This window comes from Alligator sinensis, unplaced genomic scaffold (assembly GCF_000455745.1).
Source record: "Alligator sinensis unplaced genomic scaffold, ASM45574v1 scaffold1115_1, whole genome shotgun sequence".
NCBI classification, from domain to species: domain Eukaryota; kingdom Metazoa; phylum Chordata; order Crocodylia; family Alligatoridae; genus Alligator; species Alligator sinensis.
Genome location: NW_005842317.1, coordinates 771,633 through 792,001, shown reverse-complemented (window position 1 = coordinate 792,001; position 20,369 = coordinate 771,633). Strand labels below are relative to the sequence as shown.

Here is a 20,369-nt window from a genome sequence, read left to right as displayed (position 1 = left end):
TGAAAAAGGACTTTTTATTGTCCTTGATGCTCGAAGCTAGTTGGAGTTCAGTTGCAGCCTTGGCTTTCCTGGTCTGCTCCCTACAGGACCGGACCAGTGCAGAATAATCCTCCTTGGAGGTGACTCCCATCCTCCACCCTTTGTAGGCCTTTCTTTTTAGCCTCAGGAGATCTGTTAGGTCCCTGGAGAGCCAGGGGGGCTGCTGTGCCCTCTTGCTGCCTTTCCTCCGAGATGGAATAGACTTAGTTTGTGCATTGAGGATCGCTCCCTTGAGGAGCAACCACTCCTCTTGAACTCCCCTCTCCCTGTGGTCACGGTCCCTTAGGGCCTCACTGACAAGCCTCCTGAGATGGAAGTCAAACCTGTAGCAATGTTGGTTACTTCATCAATATTATCCTTCATCATTTACTTTCAAACCTAAAGACCTGCCATAGGCTGTATCTTGACTCCTTGGGCACCAGTGCTTGAAGTGAATAATGTAATGCTTCACACTGGGTGAGGAGGCAATATTGTATTTTTACATTATCAGGGTGCATCAAGAAAAAGGTACCATGGCCTGGTTACTAAAGCCATTGATGTGAGGCAGGCCCTTTCCCCAAAAGACCTAAATACCATTCAGATACAGGTCTTATAAGCAGAACCAGGGACACAAGAAATAATCGGCAAAAATCTGTAAATATTTAAACTGTCTCCAGTACTTATTTTCCACTCTGTTGTGGCTGTTTGTGCTTTGTGCAATTTAAAAATGCAATTGTATGAATTCAAACAAGCTCTGGGAGCCTGCTAATGGCAAAGCAGGGCCAGCAGCATGCTAGGAAGACTCAAAGTATCTGACTACAATACTTCAGTTTCAGTGTCTGAGTTGATTGGTTTCTTAAATTAGTGCCAATCCAGAAATCTTTGGAGGAATAATTGGGATTCCTGCCTTAGTCCAGTGGGAATGTTGTGCCTCGTTTGGTTTCTGTTGATGAAGTGTCAAGCCTGCCCAAACCACCTGTCCCATCAAATACTGAGGAGCTTTTCTCAGCTTTACTTCTTCCTTTGTCCTTATGTACTGCCATACAAGCTTGAGGCTATGGCTGGAGAAAGATGGTTCAGATGTTCGTTGCAAGTCCTTAGTTTTTGCCTAGCTGCTTTAGGACAAATGTGTGTTTAGCTCACAGCAGCAGCCTCCAGGTTCGTCTGTTCAAAGGACAGTAGCCATTTTCTAGAACTAGGTCTATCCTGGCTGGATCAACTTTGTAGCACAGGTCCCTAGAATTAAAAAAATAAAATAAAGTAAAATACAGTGTGTGCAGGAGTGTGTGGACTTAAGCTAGCATCTAATGCAGCTGAGCTTTAATGTGGGTGATTACGGTAGTGAGAATCACCATCTTGGATGGCCACTTATTCACTTGGTTGCAAGTCTTTTAGGCTCATAGAAAACTTGAGGGCATACCCTATGAACCTCTCTAGTGAAGAGATGAGTGAAAGGCCAGCTTGCATTTTTAGCTTACCTCATTTCTACAGGGAATGGGAAAGCCTTTGCTTTGAGGACTGGCTTCCATATTTATTGGCATCAAGAATGGAGTGACCCCACTGAAGCGTTCTCTGCTGCAACATTGGCAGTAAAAGTCTCAATGAAGACATTCCCAAGTTTGAAACAAACAAGTAAAACAAAACCCTCTGCTTTGAGAAACAAAAGGAACTTTGTAAGTAGCTAGTGGGTATGTTAGAAGCCTTCATAAACTAGAAAGGCATGTTAGAGGATCATTCAGTTAGAGTAAAGCAGTTTGTCTGCTTTGTGTTGAGAGAACTATGCAGCACTTGCATGCATCCAAAATAAACTGCCATTTATATTTAGGCACTTTGCTTAAATTCAGTTTCTAGGAAGAATCTAGTTCCAACTTGAGTTTCATTTCCACAGAACCTAAATCCAGATTCTTACCATGTAATTGTTTCCTTCTGGATTTTTTCTGTTGCATTCCTTAAGTTTTAAAAGAGCTTTTAAAACCAAATATTTCTTATTAAAAATAGGCCATTAAAAAAAGAGATAAGAGCATATTACTTTCAGATGTGCCACCATAAAGAGAGATCCTTGTAAATGTCTTGTTCGATGCATCTTCTCTTAAATGGAGTCCCAGATATTGGATGTGCCTTGAATTCAAGGGTGTTATATTGTTAGAAGCATGGCTTTCTTTTTTATTTTAATGTTTTTGTTGTCTGTGGACATATCCTCTGGTTATTGAAGTATTATTGCTGTTTTCAGCAAATGGTGTGCGTGCATGCACACGTTTTAAAAACAAAACCAACCCTAAAAAAACCCAGACCCTTAGAATCATAGGAAGGTAGGGCTAGGAGGGACCTCATGAGGTCATCTGGTTAAGCCCCTGCTCAGGGCAGGATAATCTCTGTCTAAACCATCCCAGCGAAGTGTTTGTCAACTCTCCTCTTGAAAATTTTCCAGGGATGAACAAGGTGTGAAATTTCTAAGTAGCGTATTCCAATGCTGACTACCATTATACCAAAGTTCCTCCTAATCTCTCACCGAAACTTCCTCTTCTGCATCTTAAAGCACTTGCTCCTAGTCCTGTCCTCTATGGCCACAGACAAAAGCCCATCTCCATCCTTTTCATAGTATTTGAAGACCTGTTATCCAGTCTGCCTTCAGTCTTCTCTTCTCCAGACTAAACTCTCTAATCCTTCTGGCCTTTCCTCATAAGTCTTGCCTCCCAGGCCCCTAATCACTTTTGCTGCTCTGTGCTGAACACTTTTTTCAAACTGTCCAAATCCTCCTGGAAGTGTGGGGCCAAAAACTGGACATGGCTTTCCAGGTGAGGTCACCCTACTACCCCCTCCCCCCTCCATCCCAGGGTCTATCCAGGCCATTCTGGATTTCAGCCCTGTTCTCCAATGTCTTCAGCGCCACCTAACTTGGTCCACCCTTCCTTTTGTTTTAGTTTGTGCTTTCACTTCTTTGTAAGTATAGCTATTCTCTTTTATAGTTCAAGCTCCTTGCGCTCTGCAAGTGAGAATCTAGCACAGAAAATTGTATCTTAACTGCTCTTTAAGGGGTTGCAAGATTCTCTTTCTTCTAGTTGGAGGGCAAACCTTTTTGAAGAATTAATCTTCTCAAATGTTGATGGGTTTTTCTACCTCTTTCAAGGCATTATTTTTAATAAACAAGATATTGTAATGTTTCGTTGCCTCTTTGGGAAGTTTTCACTTCCTGCTAAAATAGGGTTTGACTGGAAGAATCCAAGGGCAGTTAATTATGCTCAGCGTGCATCTTTGAAACCTAGAGTTGGGGCAGGGATAAGTAGTGTTATGTGCCTGAGCACTGCCATTTCCTTTAAAAACTGAAATTGTGAAATCCTGGACTTGCAGTCCCCTCACTAGCCAGCTAAGACCCAGAAGTAAGAATCCTGCGTGGTATTTTCATAAAAGAAAAATTGCAAGGAAATGTTAGTTTTTCAAGTGAAAATGGCTAGCACTTAATATATATTACATTATGTCATGGAAACTCAACTGAGGAGTTTGGTATATGTAGTCCTAAATATTTTCAGATTAACATCTGTCCTACTATGGCTGTAGGATGTAAAATGCACTTATGGTTTTGAAGTTCTTACAGGATAAATTCAAAGGTTGTGTTTTTTGTGTGTTCGGTTTTTTGTGCATTTTTTTTTTTGTAGGGGGCGGTTTGTATTAAAGGAATGTTATTAGTGTTTCCTTATGGTATTACAAATATTGCTAAATACAGTAAATATTTTGTTAAACAGTTTTTTTTAAACTTTTTTTAATTCCCCTGAAACACTTCTAATGAGTTAGGAAATATAACTGACCAAAGGGAGTGAAATGACATAAATTGATAATCAAGACAAAGGATAATAAGGGCATCCTTTAAAGAAATAGGAATGATTTGTCTCTTCATGCATACTCCTCTAAATTGTCTATTGTAAATATTTTCAGTTTGGGAGTTTTTTTCTTTAGCAGAGATTAATAATGAAAATCTAAGATTAGAAGCTACTGTTAACCCTGAATTTAAGATCAATTAATGGATTATACCCTAGTACAGTGGTCACCAACCAGTGGATCTTGATCCACTGGGAAATCTCGGAGCCTCTTGGAGTCGATCCAAGTCTGGGATGGAGGGCCAAGTGCCCATGTGCATGCACAGGCACACCCCAGCCTAGCAGATCAGTCCATGGCAGAAGGGGGGACTAGATAGAAGCCCCTACAGTGAGGGACAGTGCTGCAGAGGCAGGAGCAGGGGTAAGTTGAGTGGGGCTCCGGTCAGATGGGACTTTCCTGCTGGAGAGGTGTGCCCCCAAATAATTTTTTCTCCCTCTGCCTGAATCTGCCCCCCACTCTCCTCCCAGCAAACTTACCTGCTAGGCAGAGTGGGGGGAGTGGCAGCAGTGCACAGTAGATCTTGGGTTGCTTTTAAATGCCAAAGGTGATCTCCTACTTTAAACGTTGGAGGACCATTGGCCCAGTATTACCTCATAGCTTTCAATCTACACCTCTGTTAAAGGATCAAATACCATAGAGGGTTCAATCAACATATAATCAATGTGGGGGGATATAGATACCAAGATACTGTTTTGCTTAGGAAGTGACTACCTTCCTGTAGTCCTCAACCTTGAGGGAGCTTGATATTCCCCTAGTCCTTCTTAGTGATAGAAGGACACTTCTGTTTGTCAATAGAAAATTGAAGTGGGACACCTATGTAGCCAAAAAGGTGACTGATAAATTTCATGTGGAAGACCTAAATATTTTAAGAAACTTGGTAATAATAGCCCAAATACCATAGGATATTTTTCAAATCATTTTACTTTTTCCATGGAACAAAAATAGTAAACAAGTGTGTAATTATACCTGTTATTGATGCAACTAAGTATCGGGTAACAAATGATGGAATAGATCATTTCTTCAAAATACAACAGAAAAACAAAGCCCCAGGCCCAGATAGAATACCAGTGGAAGTTTTATATTGATAATATCTAATGGTGGACTCTGGTCTTGGAAAAATAGTATAACTCTAACTGAGCTAGGCCAAATTCCAGATTCCTGGAAAGGGAGTACCATTGTACCCATTTTCAAGAAAGTGCTAAAAGATGAGCCAGAATCTTATTGCCCCATAAGTTTAATAGAAGTCTCAGCTAAAATCTTTGGGTGCCACTTGGTATACCATCTTATAGCATGGATAAAAAGAGAAAACGTATATGAACATCAGACTAGATTTAGGGATGGATATTTTGCTATAACATATTTATCCTTCAGTTTGAGCCATTAATATATGCAAATGCACAAATCAGCATTGTATAGTACAATTGTTGATCTGTCAAGAGCTTTTGACAGTATAGAAAAGTAAACTTTGGGGGAAAATTGTTAAATTATGGGACTGACCTTTTTCTCTTTTGCATCTGCTGATAGAATATCATAAAGGTACATGTGCCCAAGTTAGGTGTGGTCTGAGGGGCAAGCTTGCACAACAGAAATTTCAGACAAAGTGGTTAGACAAAGAAATATTTTTGGCCCCCTTGCTATTTAACTTTAATGTGACTGATATGTTATCAGAAACATATAGGATGCTCATTTTCATCCCCCAAAATTACTAGCAACCCCAGTCCCTATTAATGTATGCAGATGACCATCATACTCTCAAGAACTCCCATCAGCTTACAGAGAGCAGTTATAACTTTTGAGCATCTTTGTGGACAAAAGAAAGATAAATGATGATAAATGCAAAATAATGCTTTGGGGAAGCTTTCTGAAATACCTGTGGAACATGGGGGGGAATCAAACTCAAAGTTATTAAAACCTATAGATACTTGGATGTGATGTTTTACAGCTTTTCCATCATGGCAACACCACAGTCAGTCAGTTAAAACTAAGGCAGCCCAGTTGGCACTGGCTGTAAAGAAATTTTTGAGACCACAGCAGGACGATCAGTCTAAGCTCCCATATTAGCATATAAAGCCAAAGTTGCGTCTTGGATCCTGTATGGGGCTATACTGTTAGTAATGATGTAGGCATACCTCAGAATAAGTTTCTCGGGGTTTTTCTGGGTCTTCCTTGTTCAACTCCCACAGCTCTCTTGAGATTAGAGACGGGATTAGATTCCATTTTAACTAATATTATTATTAGAATGGCGGGACTCTGGTTTTAAATCCTGCCTCTTCTGCTGTCTGATTTGCTCAAATTGTGTTATATATAAGACCTCAATAATCGCCCTTCTTTTCAGTCTCCCCGGCTAGCTTTTCTTTCCTGCACTTTTGCATTTTCCAGGATGGGACATTGTCAAAGACAATGAAAGACTCTTCTCCCCCATAGAAAACGTCTGGATTTCCAGAGGTTCTGAGAGTTTGCTAGGCAGAATGATTTTTTTGCAGCAGCAAGGGCTACTTGCATCACCCCTCCTATATTCTTTGGAAATTAGACTGGAGTGGGGAGAAAAGTATTTATAGCTGGATCTCAACAATAAATGGCAGACCTCTGACTAGACTTGGGACCGAACAGATGCCCACAGCTGTTTTTGTCTGGACGTAGGCTTTCCATTCCAAGGGCTAAAATGTTGCCCACCCTGTCTAGGAGTTTTGGAAGATGCTATTCATTATGTCATGAAATGTCCTCCAGTAAACGGATCAATATTTAGTAAACAGTCTTGCAATTTTTGCTTACAAGACTGAAGCAATCAGAGCTAAACATCTTTTACTGTTGATATGACTGATAAACTTTATCAGTGTTTGTTTGGGTTTTTTACTGTGTTAATTGTGGACCTATGCACAACATTTTTAGATTCACGATCTGATTTATCACCATATTTGTACTTGCGTTAATTCTAGGAGTAGGAATAATAGTTGGCCTTATCTGCATTTCTTTTTCTGTTTAAATTTATATTACAGTTGTATGTCTGTTACGTTGTTTTTGGGAGCACTGCTTTCAGCCAGAATTCTTAATAAATTGAGCTGAATTCTTTGGCAGCTGCTAGATTATCATATCTGTAATAGATGTGAGCATTCACAGCCAGAATGTGTAGCTTGCTAGTTACCAATGACTTTATCTCCAGGTATGATTGCTATAATGCCCTCTACATGATGCATGTAACTTTACCACTTGACTCTCAAAAGGTGGTAGCTAGTAGCATCTCACTGGGACTGAAAAATAGTACAAATAATAGCAGCAAAAGAAACAACTGTAGAAAAGGGATTCATGGCAGTTGTCATTTGACTTCTGTCTCAGGTTGGATGGGTGACCTGGGACTTTAGCCCTGAATAACCCAAAATAAGTCCCCTTTGGGGGTTATCATAAATAACCTTGTGCCTATGTTTGAAGGATGTCTTTCCAAATACTCAAACTACATACATTAAAGCATAACAGATGATCCACTTGGCTAAGGAGATTCTATATATCAACAAACCACAGATGCGTAACAGCCCCATGAGGACAAGGTCTGATGAATTGGTTGTCCAGTTAGGGAAAGTGTCTTCAAACTCTCCCCTTACCTAGGCAACAGGAAGGGGAGAGGGAGTGAAACGGAACTCTCTCCTCATGCTCTGCTTACACCTGTCAGTGGAGCTAGGAGGCATGTGGAAAGGGTGCTCAACATACATCAGACTGTTATAGCCAAAGCTGATATGGAAAAATAAATCCAGCCAGGCCAGTCCAGAGGGAGTTCCAGTGCACACCTCCAAACAGCAGGGAGAAAACTTTCTGGCTATCATTTTAAAGAGCAGCTTATAAGCAATCATACTCTTATTAGATGGTAACACTTTCTTTTATTACAGCACCCAACAGAGTCTTGGTTGCTACATTTCGAAATCCCTTATCCTTGTTGGCTCCATGTTTTAGCCCCTAATTGCTAGTTTTTTCTCTGTACAGGATTGTTTTTATTAGGTTCACTTGATTCATCCATCGATGGAGTTGGAGTACTGACAGCATAATCAACATACTTCTGACAGTCTTCAGGCTGCACATATGCTGATGATGATGTAAACCAACTGTGCCCCAATCATCTTCCCCTTCTCTTAGGCTCTTACTACACATTGCCACAGAAGAAATTAATGGAGTTGAGGAGATGAGTATGAAGTTTGGCACCACACTGAAGAACTGTAGGCATCTCATGGAACTTGCTAAGGAGCTTGAAGTCCAAATAGTTGGTGTTAAGTGAGTAGCTCTCCTCCTCTTTTTCTGCTAGGTGTAACATTAAATGCTCAAACAGATATAAGACTGATTTTATTTATTTTTTTGGTGCATGCTGACTGTTTCCTTTTTACAGGAAGTAATAAAGCTACTTGTATAATTTTGAGAGCTTTCAAATAGTTATGCCCTCCAACCAGTATGAAAAAGAAATAGCTATTTTAGTGCCAATGTTACAACACTGGGAATATCAAAATCTCCTGTCACGGCCAGAAAAATTGCCCGGTGTTTTATCTATCTTCCCCAGCCATGTTCTTGTTTTCCCAGGCAGTTTTTATATCTTCAGTTTTGCACACAGAAATAAATTGAACTACCAAAAAGCAGTGATATGTTTGGGAAAACTAGCACATCTTGGGTGGGACAAGACTGTAAGGTATATTTAACTCAGATTTGCACTGATGTTTATCCTAGTCACTTTTAGTAGTAGAGATCATGTAACTGTTCTAGTTCTGACCTGTAGATGGCAGAAGATTTCCTTGAAGCATTTTTAGTTCTTAAGATCTGAATGATTTATGATTCTTCAAACTGAAATAAGTTGGATACACAAAGAATAAGCAAAGATTATTCTGCATCCCTTCATCTGCCAAAAATGTGTAGAAAGCACTAATGAAGATTAGAGACGTTTCAAAAAAACCATGCAGAACAAAATTTGTTTTTGTCATCAAGATGAATAACATGATTTTACCTCCCCTCTGTCTGCCCCTCTTCCCTACCTAATAAAGACAACTTTACTTAAATTGAATACTTTTCTTTTGCTGTAATTGAAATTAACAACAGTACTCCTCTTAAGGAAAATCAAATTGCTGAACTCCTGTAACTGGCTAAGCAACTAGAACAAAAATTGAAGTGCTAAGCTAGGTTTGTGACAGCAGTAGTCACCTCTTGCAGGTGAAGAGAGAGTTTGACTGGTTTGTTCAAAGTTTAAAAAAAAAAAAAAATGGGATTGAAAAAGCATTCTTGTACATGCAAATAAAAATAAATGCCAAAATGACAATCTGCTAATTTTAAAAGTTTGAAGAGCATCCTGAACAAAAACTACCTGTTCAGTTTACTAACTATAGGTACTTCTAATAATCTGTTTAGAATAGTCCAATTAAGTTTTAATAACTTGTTTTTTCTTCCCCCCAATTCATCACTTGTTAAGGTAGTTTAATTACAAAAACTAAAAAACACTATTTTTGTGTATTTGGATGCAGACTGTCAATCTTTGTATTCTAGATGCATTTCAAATAGTGCACACAGTTAATTTAGTAAATAAGAAATGTTATTGGTCAGTTAGCTTTACATATATTTTACCATATTTAACTATACCGTAAGTGGAGAATAATATCGGTATAGGATTGGTCTACAGTATTTAAAATGCTTTGTCTATTTTTAGTTCTAATTTTACATTCTACACTGCTCCTCTTGCCCACCACTAGGTGGTTACAAGTCTTCAATTCATAACTTCTAGCTGTCTTGTGTAGTGCATATCAGTGTTCATTTGTAAAACTGCTTCAATGAATTGAGTTAATATGCATATGCTTCAGGGACTTGGTACAGAACCTTCCACCTCTGGTTGCTGCTTTAGTTCTAACCCAACTTAACAACCAGAAACTACTATTGATTGACTCTTGTAACTTACAGTTACTTGATACATATTTAAAGTGCTTTTTTTGAGTATAAAAGCTTTATACAGTGGTGTGAAATATTAAATGTGTTTGCGTGTCCAAGGGCACAGATGGCACTTCAACTGTACTTTCATTGACTGATTCATGAGCAATAGCAAGGTTATTCTTTGGAGCTTTAGGCATCTTGACTCTCCTTTAAGACTTAAGAGTCCACAGAAAGAGTTCATTAAGGAGTATAATAAAACTATTTTGAGATTTGTTAAACTGTGGTCTATATTTGTTTTGTTATGGGTAAAACTCTTAAAGTATAAGGAAAATGCATCAGAGGTGTGCTGCCTGAACTGTTTGTATAGCCATCATAAATCTCTCATGTGCCTCTTAAAGTCTGTCATCTGTGCATGGACCTTAGATGTCTCTACTAGTCTAGATAAATGGCCTATTTTAGTACTGATGTCAGGTTTTCCATGCACTTATGTTTTTTGGTGGTTTTTTTTCTTTTTCAGATTTCATGTTTCTAACTCTTGCAAGGAACCTCAAGTGTATCTACATGCTGTATCTGATGCTCGGTGTGTGTTTGACATGGCTGTAAGTAGCTATGTTTGCACATGTTATTAATGTCGGAGCCAGCAGAGATTTATTTAAAAAAAAAAAAAAAAAAGGTATTTTTACTACTGTAGTTCTAGAAGCCTTGGTCACCCACCAGAAGCCAGTTGTGTCCAGAAAAGGACTCCCTGCCCAGAGTTGCTAGTCTGAGGAGAATAGGGAAGATAATTGTTATAAATAGACCTACCTTTCAATAAAGGAAAGATGATACAAAACTATAGGTCTTTAATGTGATTGAAACAAATCTAAAATCTACTCTAAAAGACTTTTTGATTACATTTTTAAAAGCCAACTGCTCTTTATATATTTAAAAAAAAAAAAAAGTCTGGATTCACTCCTTAACAGAACATTTACCTTTTTGTTACAAATACAGTAAAAGCTTTGTTATCCAGCACCCATGGGGAATGGGGGGTGCCAGATAACAAAATACGCCAGTTAATTGAGAGGCCTGAACAGGAGTCTCTGCCTGTTCGGGTTGCTGCTTCTCCTGCTGCCCCTCTCGCGGCATTGCCGACCCTCCTGCAGGCCCTGAGGGACAGGCCTCATGCAAGCTGCTATGCCCCGGGCCTTGGGTGAGCACTTTTGGTTTCACTTTACCTTGCAAGACAGCATGCTGGTTAATAGAACACACTGGCTTGTAAGGTGCCAGTTAGTGGAGCTTTTACTGTACGTATTTTAAAGTAAAAGGCTTTAAAATGCTAGACCATAGCTCAGGTACTATAGTTTTCATGAGATGATATTGCTACCAACTAGAAAGTAAGGTGCATAAGGAAAGCAATTATGTACAAAGGGTTGATGATGTATCATTAGGGCTTTTGGAAGAGACAGAAATGTGAACTCTTCCCTTGGGAAAGAGGAACTCTGGATCTAGAACAAGGGTAGCCAACCAGTGGCTTGAGCCACATACAGCTCTTCAGAAGTTAATATGTCTCCTAAATCTTTGCACAAGCATATGGTGACCACATACATATACATGTATAATCATTACATATTACTGTGGCTCTTTGGCAATGTACATTGCTAAATTCTGGCTCCTTCTCAGGCTCAGGTTGGCTACCCCTGATCTAGACATACAGCAGTTGTTCTGCTGTCAAAGAATACAGTCAGTACAGCAGTGCTTCCCAAACTTTTTTCTCGGCATGGCTTCTCACTCCCAACCTGCAGCTTCCCCACACCCATGACTCTATCCACCGATGTTGTGACCCCATTTGGGGTCATGACCCACAGTTTGAGAACTGCTGCAGTACAGGCTATTAAAATGTAGCTGGTGCTTCTGCATGATTCCATAGAAATAAAAGTATGGCAGAACCATTCCAACTTTACCCCTGCTTACTACTTACTCCAGAATTAAAATTTAGGGAGACTTGGTTAACTCATAAAGGCTCATATATAGATGTAATGCTTAGATTTGTAGCCACTACTGTGGGCTCCCACGAAATGGCTCTCCCTTCCCATTTAGTAGTTAAAATGTATGTTTGTCCATCAGCTCACTTGCATCAACCTTAATTTTTTGATAGTGTTGCACTTGTTGTTTTTGGGTGTAGATTTTTTGGGTGGTGAAATTATTTAGTAAAAGCATATTGTTCTGTAGTAAAGAGAAATCTAAGGTAATTGCCTTTGTTAAAAAATCTAATGTTATTTGTGAATGAGAGACTGTACAAGTGCCTATAAAGTATAAAAGCTACATTACTACCTTTTAGGAAGAATTTGGTTTTAAGATGAACATATTGGACATTGGTGGAAGCTTCACAGGTTCAGAGCTTCAGCTGAAAGAGGTATGTGTTGCAAAGATGTGTAACTAGTTTTCCCTATTTGTTAATATTCGGCTGATACTAATATCTGAAACCTGTACTGTCATACCAGACCAGTAATCAAATAAAAATGGGGATTGATAGGACTTTATGCCATAGTTGCAGCCATAAGGGATTAATTTAGAAACTAACCAGAAGTAGCACAAACCTAATAATCCTGCTAGTTTCCTAATTCCAGCACAGATAATATTATGTCACCCCCCCTGGTATTAAGAACTAGCAAATGGGAAGAAAAGTAACCAGTCTGAATTGCCACCACCTGCACACCAAACAAAGGCCTCTCTGGTACCCTTGTCACTAAATTTGTTAACACTATCATGAGCTTTTTGGATTTTTCTTGTTGAGGCAATTCTACTTTAACCTATCTATATTTGTTGAATATTGACTACCTTCTGCAGCATTACTGTCTTCAGTGTTTTAGTGTGGACTTGTGGTTGACAGCATGTCACTTACCTATTGTAAGGACTAGATTAATACTAGGTGAATTCAGTGAACAACTCAGTTTCTTTCTTTACTAAACTGCAGAATTGAAGGGATTTGGCCAAAAATGTTTTTGTTTAACTTGGTGGGGGAAGGGAGAGTGACACTTCTGCCTTTATAGATTTGCAAATAGTTTTATATCTAGTGCTGTGCTGGAACAATTTTGAAGTTGCTGGCTGGGAATTTGTGATGGGAGTGGTGGCCAACTGTCAACCCTGCATCTGTTACAAAAACAAGAATAAAAGAGCTGACTTCAATCCCCCTAGGTTAATCGTGTCATCAGTCCATTGCTGGTTGACTACTTTCCTGAAGAATCTGGTGTGAATGTGATTGCTGAGCCTGGACGTTACTATGTTTCATCTGCATTTACTCTAGCAGTTAATATAATTGCAAAGAAGGCTGTGGAATACGATAAACATCTTTCCACTGGAAGTAAGAAACACTTGTTTTGTATGTTTTATGAATTTGTGCAAGAAAGTTTCTCTCTTGAGTAAATCATTTTTTTCTGAGAACATTGAGATTAGTGGAGTTGAACAAATGGTCACTTCTGGAGCCTTAATTCATATTTGGGGTTCTGCCAGTGTGCATCTCTGATTTTTTTTCTGCATGTTTAGTATTTCTTTCTCTCCAGTTACCAGATATGACTTTGGTTTTCAGAAACCCTCCCAGCATATAATTTAAACCATATTAGGGGCAGTTGGGGGAGGGGGAGGGGAACAGAAACATGGTCAAGCTATTATTGTCCCTCTATTATTGTCCCTCTGGTATTAAAGACAGACATTCTAAATCATTTTGAGAAATGACTGAAATATTAAGTATACCAAATTTAACAGTAAATCTAGCCTCTAGCAGCAGAGTTGAATTGCTGGTCTAATCTCACAATGGCACTTTCCTCCCACAACATTTTGATCCAGTGTATAGTCTACCTACAACTAATGGGGGAGAATCCTCCTTTGCAAGTCAGCTTTTTAACATATAAGCACTTTTTTCTTCCAGTGGAACAAGCCAGGAGCGATGAGCCAGTCTTTATGTACTACATGAACGATGGTGTTTATGGTTCTTTTGCAAATAAATTGTCTGAGAAGTTGAATGCTATCCCAGAGGTTCACAAGGTAAATCTTTTATACATTTAGTATAATGTAAAGAACTTAGTGTATTTGAAACTTCCTTAGTCCTTGAGCCTAAAGCCTTATGTCTACTACTTTTTGTAGAAATACAAGGAAGATGAGCCTCTGTTTGCAAGCAGCCTTTGGGGTCCATCCTGTGATGAGCTTGATGAAATTGTGGAAAGCTGTCTTCTCCCTGAGCTGAGTGTTGGAGATTGGCTGATTTTTGACAATATGGGTTCTGGTACCTTGGGTGAACGTTCCACCTTTAATGATTATCAGAGGCCACTGACTTACTATGTGATGTCTTTCAGTGACTGGTAAGAAAATATTCTTTATCTGTAGGGATATTGGCATTTGCCTTTCTGGAACACTTTAAAATGTGATCCTGCATTTTGCTGTCTAGTGACTGATAGAGAAATGCTGAAGTTTTGTTTCAAGATTAGCATAAAACCGCGGTTCTCAATCCCCATTAGGGTAGCCCTCACAAAATGTCATCTCTTAGTTTTCACTTATTTTTAACTGGAAAAATAATAGATCAGATCTATTGCAAAGAACTCAAAGCCCACAACAGGTCAATTTTTTTAATGCTGTGGATTTCTATTTTAAATCTCTCGGTTTATTTTGTGAATCTCATTTGCACACCTAACAGCGCTAACATCATATGGCACCTGCAGCATCCTCAAGGCACCACGGTGCTGCGGTACCCTGGTTGAGGATCACTGACCTAGGAGAAAACCCAGCTTAACTCTTGTAATGCTACTTCACAAGGTTTTATCTTCTTGAGCCTTAATTTTTAGTCAGTCTTGGTAGAATGCTTCTAGCTGTAGGCATTGGTTGGATGCAGCTAAATTAAACATGCTTAGAATTGCCTAAAGTGAAATTTCAAATACAAGGTTTCTTGATATAATGTGTAAAACAGGCTATCATGCAAGCTAGCACTACTTAATGCTAATTGTTTTTGGTCAGTTACTGTAAGTAAGGAGACTAACATTGTTTCATTAGTTTTCTTTCTCTGTAGGAAGGTGTTGGGTTTCCAGATGCAGTCAGCAGTTAAAACAGCCCAGTGCTACTGCTTTCATTCATCTCCTGCTACAGTGATTCACTTTTAAACAGTTCCTGTTCATTTAACTTGTGGGTTTAGAACTCCAGTATCAAGTGATGACTTTTAGAAGTACTGATGAAACTTAAGTTGTATAGAACAGCAAAGTTTGGAGGAAGCTGGGAAGATGTATAGAATAGGTGGTGTGATATGAGGCTGCTTTTACAAAGGAACCATCCTAAATTCTAAACACAGCTAATAGTAAGGATGCTTTGAAAGGGGAGTTAGGGTATTTGTATAGAAACTAATAATCAAGCATAGTTAAATGAAGCTAGAAGCAGTCTCCAAGGGAGCTTCTATGATAAGGATAACCTATATAACAGGTTTGCCAGAATTATGAATTCAGGCACGGATGTGAAGACTAACTTTGGGTAGAAAGAGAAAGTTGTCTTGTCGTACTTGTGCTGCCATAACAATTTTGATGGTAGTACAAGCAGCAAGAAAATAGATGTCTACATTTTGTCAAGACTTCTGATGTGAAACACCTGGGAAAACTGGGCACCTCTAAGCATAGGAAGTCAGGGTCCCTTGCTTATGGAGATCCTGGAGTGGGTCTCCATGGGTGAAAGCCCAGGCATGTTCCGGCCTAGAATTCCCAGTGTGAAGCAGGGGCCAGTGCAGGCACAGGCCACTTGGAATTCCCCAGGTCCCATACCTGCTTGCCTGGGACCCATGCTTCATGTGGAGGAATAGGGCAGTGAGACTCCCAGTATGGAGTCATGGGATTCTGTGGATTCCCTAGGTCCTCCACCTCTTGCCACCCTAAGCTGGGACCCGTGCCTCACCATGAGACTGTCGGTGAGAGAACCAGAATGGATCCCAGCAGAGGCAACAAGGGATGTGGGAAATCTCTGGGCCAGGTGATCACATCACCTGTTGTCCCGCATCGGGCAGTGTTTCACCCAGTAAAGCAGACGGGCTGCAGTGGGACACTTGTCAATGTCTGTGTTTTGTTTTTGTTGTTTCTTTAACCCTTAGTCTTGTTCTGTAAAGCTGTCAAGTGATGCTAACTTTGAACTCCTAAATTTAATGTTGGTTTCCAATATTAGGTTGACATGAGAACTTTAAAAAAATCTTACGTATGGCTTTTCTTGAACATGCCTCATACTTTTCTGCTGCAGGTATGAGATGCAAGATGCTGGAATTACTTCAGACACATTGATGAAGAACTTCTTCTTTGTGCCTTCATGCATTCAGCTGAGCCCAGAAGACCGCTTTTCCACTGCAGCTTAAACAGGCATTAACGCTTCATTTAGACCTGCAGTTGCAAGTCTGTAGTTTGTCTGGTCAACATTCCAGTATGGAAGAAAAATGGAACAATCCTGAATTCATATCGTCTTCAAAACTTGAAAAATTAGTAAGGATAATTGGGACCAGGCAAAACCAGCTACAACTACAATTCATTGGGGGTGGGAGGGATAGGAAAAGGTGTCAGGATTTAAACTTGCCAGTTTGTTTAACCCCTGAGCGTTTTAAATTAAATATGCAACAAAATGGATGACTTAGTGGAGATGGAAACCCACCACTTGGGTTCCCTGTTAAACAGTTTACATACAAGTACACAGTTTTTATACTAAGGATTCCTGTTAGAAAGTCTTGTAAAGTTATTGTCTTTTGCCCAGATACATCAAATGTCAGTGGGAGACCAGTGTGACTTCATTTAGATGTTTAGTATATTTAGAATGTGTAAATTTGTGCTTTGAACTGTAGTTTAATAAATGTAAAATTGCATCATAGTATTTGTTGTATTTGACCCTGACGTATCCCTTGTATGATTGCAATAAAACTTTGTGTAGATTTTACTGTTTTTTTCAGGTGAACTTTGGGAGAGGGGCTAGATAGGAAAGATAGCTGAAATAGATGTGTACATGATTGTTTGGGCAAGTCATCTTTTCTCTAGCCCACTATCAAGTTTAGGTTGGCAGAGCATTAAATCATGAATAATTTTGGTAAATTAAATTTGCACCTGTGTGAAGTGAAGACCAGTAAATTACTGGAAAGTTGAAATGTAGTTTGTGGTGTTGATTAAACAGAGTATGATTTTTAATTTAACTGTTCTAACACCAAAAATATCAAAGCTGCAAGGCAACAGTGGTAGCAAATAGTAGTAGATAGAAGTATTTTTAGCAAAAATGCATGTAGTACCCAAGTAGAATTCTGAAATACAGCTTTAATGGCTGTTTAAAACCTTCAATTTTTGAGCAGGCTTTTATAGTAGTTTTAAGTTCATCTAGGTCTGTACAGCACTACATCTTACCAGAAGGGCTACATTTAATCTTCAGAAACCTCGATGCTCTTTTGCACTCTATTTAAATATACACAAAATAATAATAAAGCACACTTCTACAAATATATTCCAACTTCACCAGTTAATCTTAATTATTGAAATTGTTCAGTGGATTTACCTGTTCTGTTATGTAGAGCCTCTTGATTCTCTCTCCTCCCCACCCCCAGTTCTTTTGCTTGCTCATTTTAACTTATTCTTTTTTTTACTAATCTGAAATTTTAGGAATCAAGATTTGAACTGTTCATGGTGACTATTTAACTTCTGGATCAGAATTTAATGAATTCATCAGAAGGCTAATAATTTGACAATAGGATTTATTCCTAGTTGGAATAATTCCTGTTTTCTTTAGTTGCCTCTCACATGCAAATCTATTTTACATGAGTGCCAATCAGCAGGAAGTTAACTTGCTGTAGAGTGAGGCTATGAATACATCAGACTCGATACTTTTACTCCAAGGTGGAAAAAAATGAGTTATGAAATTTCTTTCCAATTTGGATTTTTACCATGAAGGGCTCTTATAACTGTGTTCACACTAGGAGAGTGTACCGCTTCCTGTTTATAAGTTGATAATTACAACAATACTAAACAAAAAAAACAAAAAAAAAATCGGCCCTAAGAAAAACACTGTCCTGTACATCTTGGTTTAAGGAATTTTCTTTGTGTTTTGAAAAGATAGGCCCAAGATGGAGCCTATCTAATCATAATAGTGGAGGGGGGTTGTGGCATTAGGAATAGAGTTTTTTTTCTAGGAAAACCTAGCTATCAGACAGTCCTTCAGTGGCAGGCTTAGGTAGAGTCCCAGATCTCCCACAAATAAGACTGCACAGCCTTCAAATACAAAGTGAGGTTGTCTAAGACAATATTACAGGATTTTGCTGTGGAGTCTTGAGGAGAATTGTTTTATGTTAAACTTGCAATTCAGTTGCAAATAATTCCTTTGTAAATAATATGGTAGTCATTTTAGAAATGTCTATTGTATTTGAAGACAGTTTGCCATAAAAACTGAAGTTTGAACACAGTATGTATTACAATTTGATATGCTAAAAATTGTTACTCTCCTTTCTGTTTAAAATACTGTACTCTAATTCAGAACTGAAAATATAAAGACCTGACTGATTTCTATATAGTAACTCAAGCTGTAATGTAGCTTTGTCATGCTGAATACACTTACAGCTATTTGCTCAGTGGATTGGGATGCCCCCCTTGAGGATTTTTGGTATGCCTAGATACTGGATTTTTAAGCCAGGAATTTTCTGGTGCTAATATTTTTAATGCTAATATACACATAACCTAGTGACCTTGTATACTAAATGGATGCCATTAGTTATACTGAACCTTAAGTTTGAGCTCTGTTCTCAGAGTACTGCAGTGTGATGTCTTCCTACATTTTTGTCCATGTGCATTGTAGCATATTTCCCAAGTATTTGAAAACCATGAACACAATTTGCGGTAATGTTATATTTACAAGCAAACTACTCATTAATCTCTCAAACTGAATATTGAGTCTGTTTCTATGTCTATCCAAACAGCCAGTGCTATTATACAATACAGTGGATCTTTCCACTTGCTATTCAGTCACCCTACCCTGCTTTCAACTCACTCTGAGCTTAAGGGTTGTTTCTCTCAACTTTTGTTTAGATGGCTAAATTCCTTTGTCCTTTACTACATGTCAGAACGGTTACTTTCAAAAGTAAAAGTAAAGCTATGAAGTCTTTTAGCCACAAAAAAATGAGTGGATAATTTGTTGCTAAATGGAAGGGAATTGAGCCAGGCTTGAAAGAACAGAGGGTGTTACAAGGAGGCAGCAGCAGTGGTACAGGCAAAAGAGAAACTGGTTTTGTATCAGTCTATCCTGAAGGTTGATGTACCTTTTGAATCTGATAGAATAGCACCTACCAACCTAATCTACCATTTGCTTTGATTGGCTGCCTCTGGTTTATTAAGTATATGCAATGTACAGACAGCCTGCAGCCCCAGTTCCTGGTCTCTGTGATGAGACCAGAATCTGGCTTTTACTGGTCCTGTTTTTATGTGCCACTTTAATGCACAGTAGAATAGGCTACTCTACATTAAAGTGCATGTGTAGACATTCCCACAGGTCCACTCCTAGGGCTCAAACATGTGAACTGAGCACAGACATAGGAACATTTGCCTGTGTGCAGAAAGCCTGAAAAAGTAAGACTGAGAATTTGCCTTGCATATTGTAATGGAGCATTGCATTCAAGATGTACAGCTACCTTGCTGGCACTACCTTAGCCTGAGCCTTTATGGGGAGAGTGTGGTGAGCCCACCCATGCAGATGCATCCCAATTAAGGTAAGTACTCCTTACAGCCATTGCTTTTCTTCACTCTGAGGGGAGATTTCACAGCTGTGCTATCATCCCTGATGTTCCTTAGGACAGATGGACCTCTCAAAGTGTTAAATGAATACATGTAGCAGGCCTTGACTTTTATTATGAGGAGTAAGAGGCTGGACTTCATAACGGAACAATCTGTTGTAGAAGTGGTAGCAACCCAAGTACTACATGGCATTCAGCATTCATAGGTTCGTTCATGGATGCTAGGGTCAGAAGGGACCTCAACAGATCGAGTCTGATTCCCTGCCCAGGCAGGATAGAGTGCTGGGGTCAGATGACCCCAGCCAGATGCCAATCCAGCTTTCTCTTAAAGACCCCCAAGATAGGAGAGAGCACCACCTCCCTTGGAAGCCCATTCCACATTTTGGCCACCCTCACCATGAAGAAGTTTTTCCTGATACCTAGCCTAAATCTGCTCTCAAATCATTATACAAGATTGTATGCGTTAGAGTAAAAGCTTCCTTTTTGTACCACTTGATCTCTTCTCAGTTTTTGTATCCTCTGATCTGAGTTGAGTGCCTAATCTCTTTTAAAATACCAACTGCTGTCAAGCAAAGCCAATCATGCTTGGCAGTCTGAGCTGTCACAAAAGGGACATTAACAGACTTGTGTTCTGTCCAATAAAATCTACATTATCTAATGGCTACTTCTTCCTTTAGTAGTAGTAATAATAATTGACTTGGAAGGAAGATGTTGCTATCAAATGAGCGATACAGCAGCTGTTTGATATATGAAAATCCAGTGTTTAATGTTGGTTGTAAATCTTATCTCTTTGCTAGTTTTTTGTGATATTTATAAGAGAATTTTATTTCTAAAATAATACACAAGTATT

The 20,369-nt window shown here is 39.0% G+C and overlaps 1 protein-coding gene across 4 annotated transcripts in view; it reads left to right on the top strand.

The window, feature by feature from the left end:
• AZIN1 (antizyme inhibitor 1) overlaps positions 1–16,695 on the top strand; it is a 49,429-nt gene extending 32,734 nt beyond the window's left edge. For 3 of the 4 annotated variants that reach the window (XM_025209926.1, XM_025209927.1, XM_025209928.1), the window contains 7 exons: positions 8,014–8,148; positions 10,295–10,376; positions 12,095–12,169; positions 12,952–13,117; positions 13,682–13,797; positions 13,897–14,111; positions 16,015–16,695. In XM_025209926.1, the coding sequence (XP_025065711.1) occupies positions 8,014–8,148; positions 10,295–10,376; positions 12,095–12,169; positions 12,952–13,117; positions 13,682–13,797; positions 13,897–14,111; positions 16,015–16,126 (901 nt within the window). In that variant the 3' untranslated portion in view covers positions 16,127–16,695. The remainder of the gene's footprint in view (positions 1–8,013; positions 8,149–10,294; positions 10,377–12,094; positions 12,170–12,951; positions 13,118–13,681; positions 13,798–13,896; positions 14,112–16,014) is intronic. The other variant, NM_001291725.1, reaches the window with a different exon arrangement.
• Positions 16,696–20,369: the final 3,674 nt, after the last annotated feature.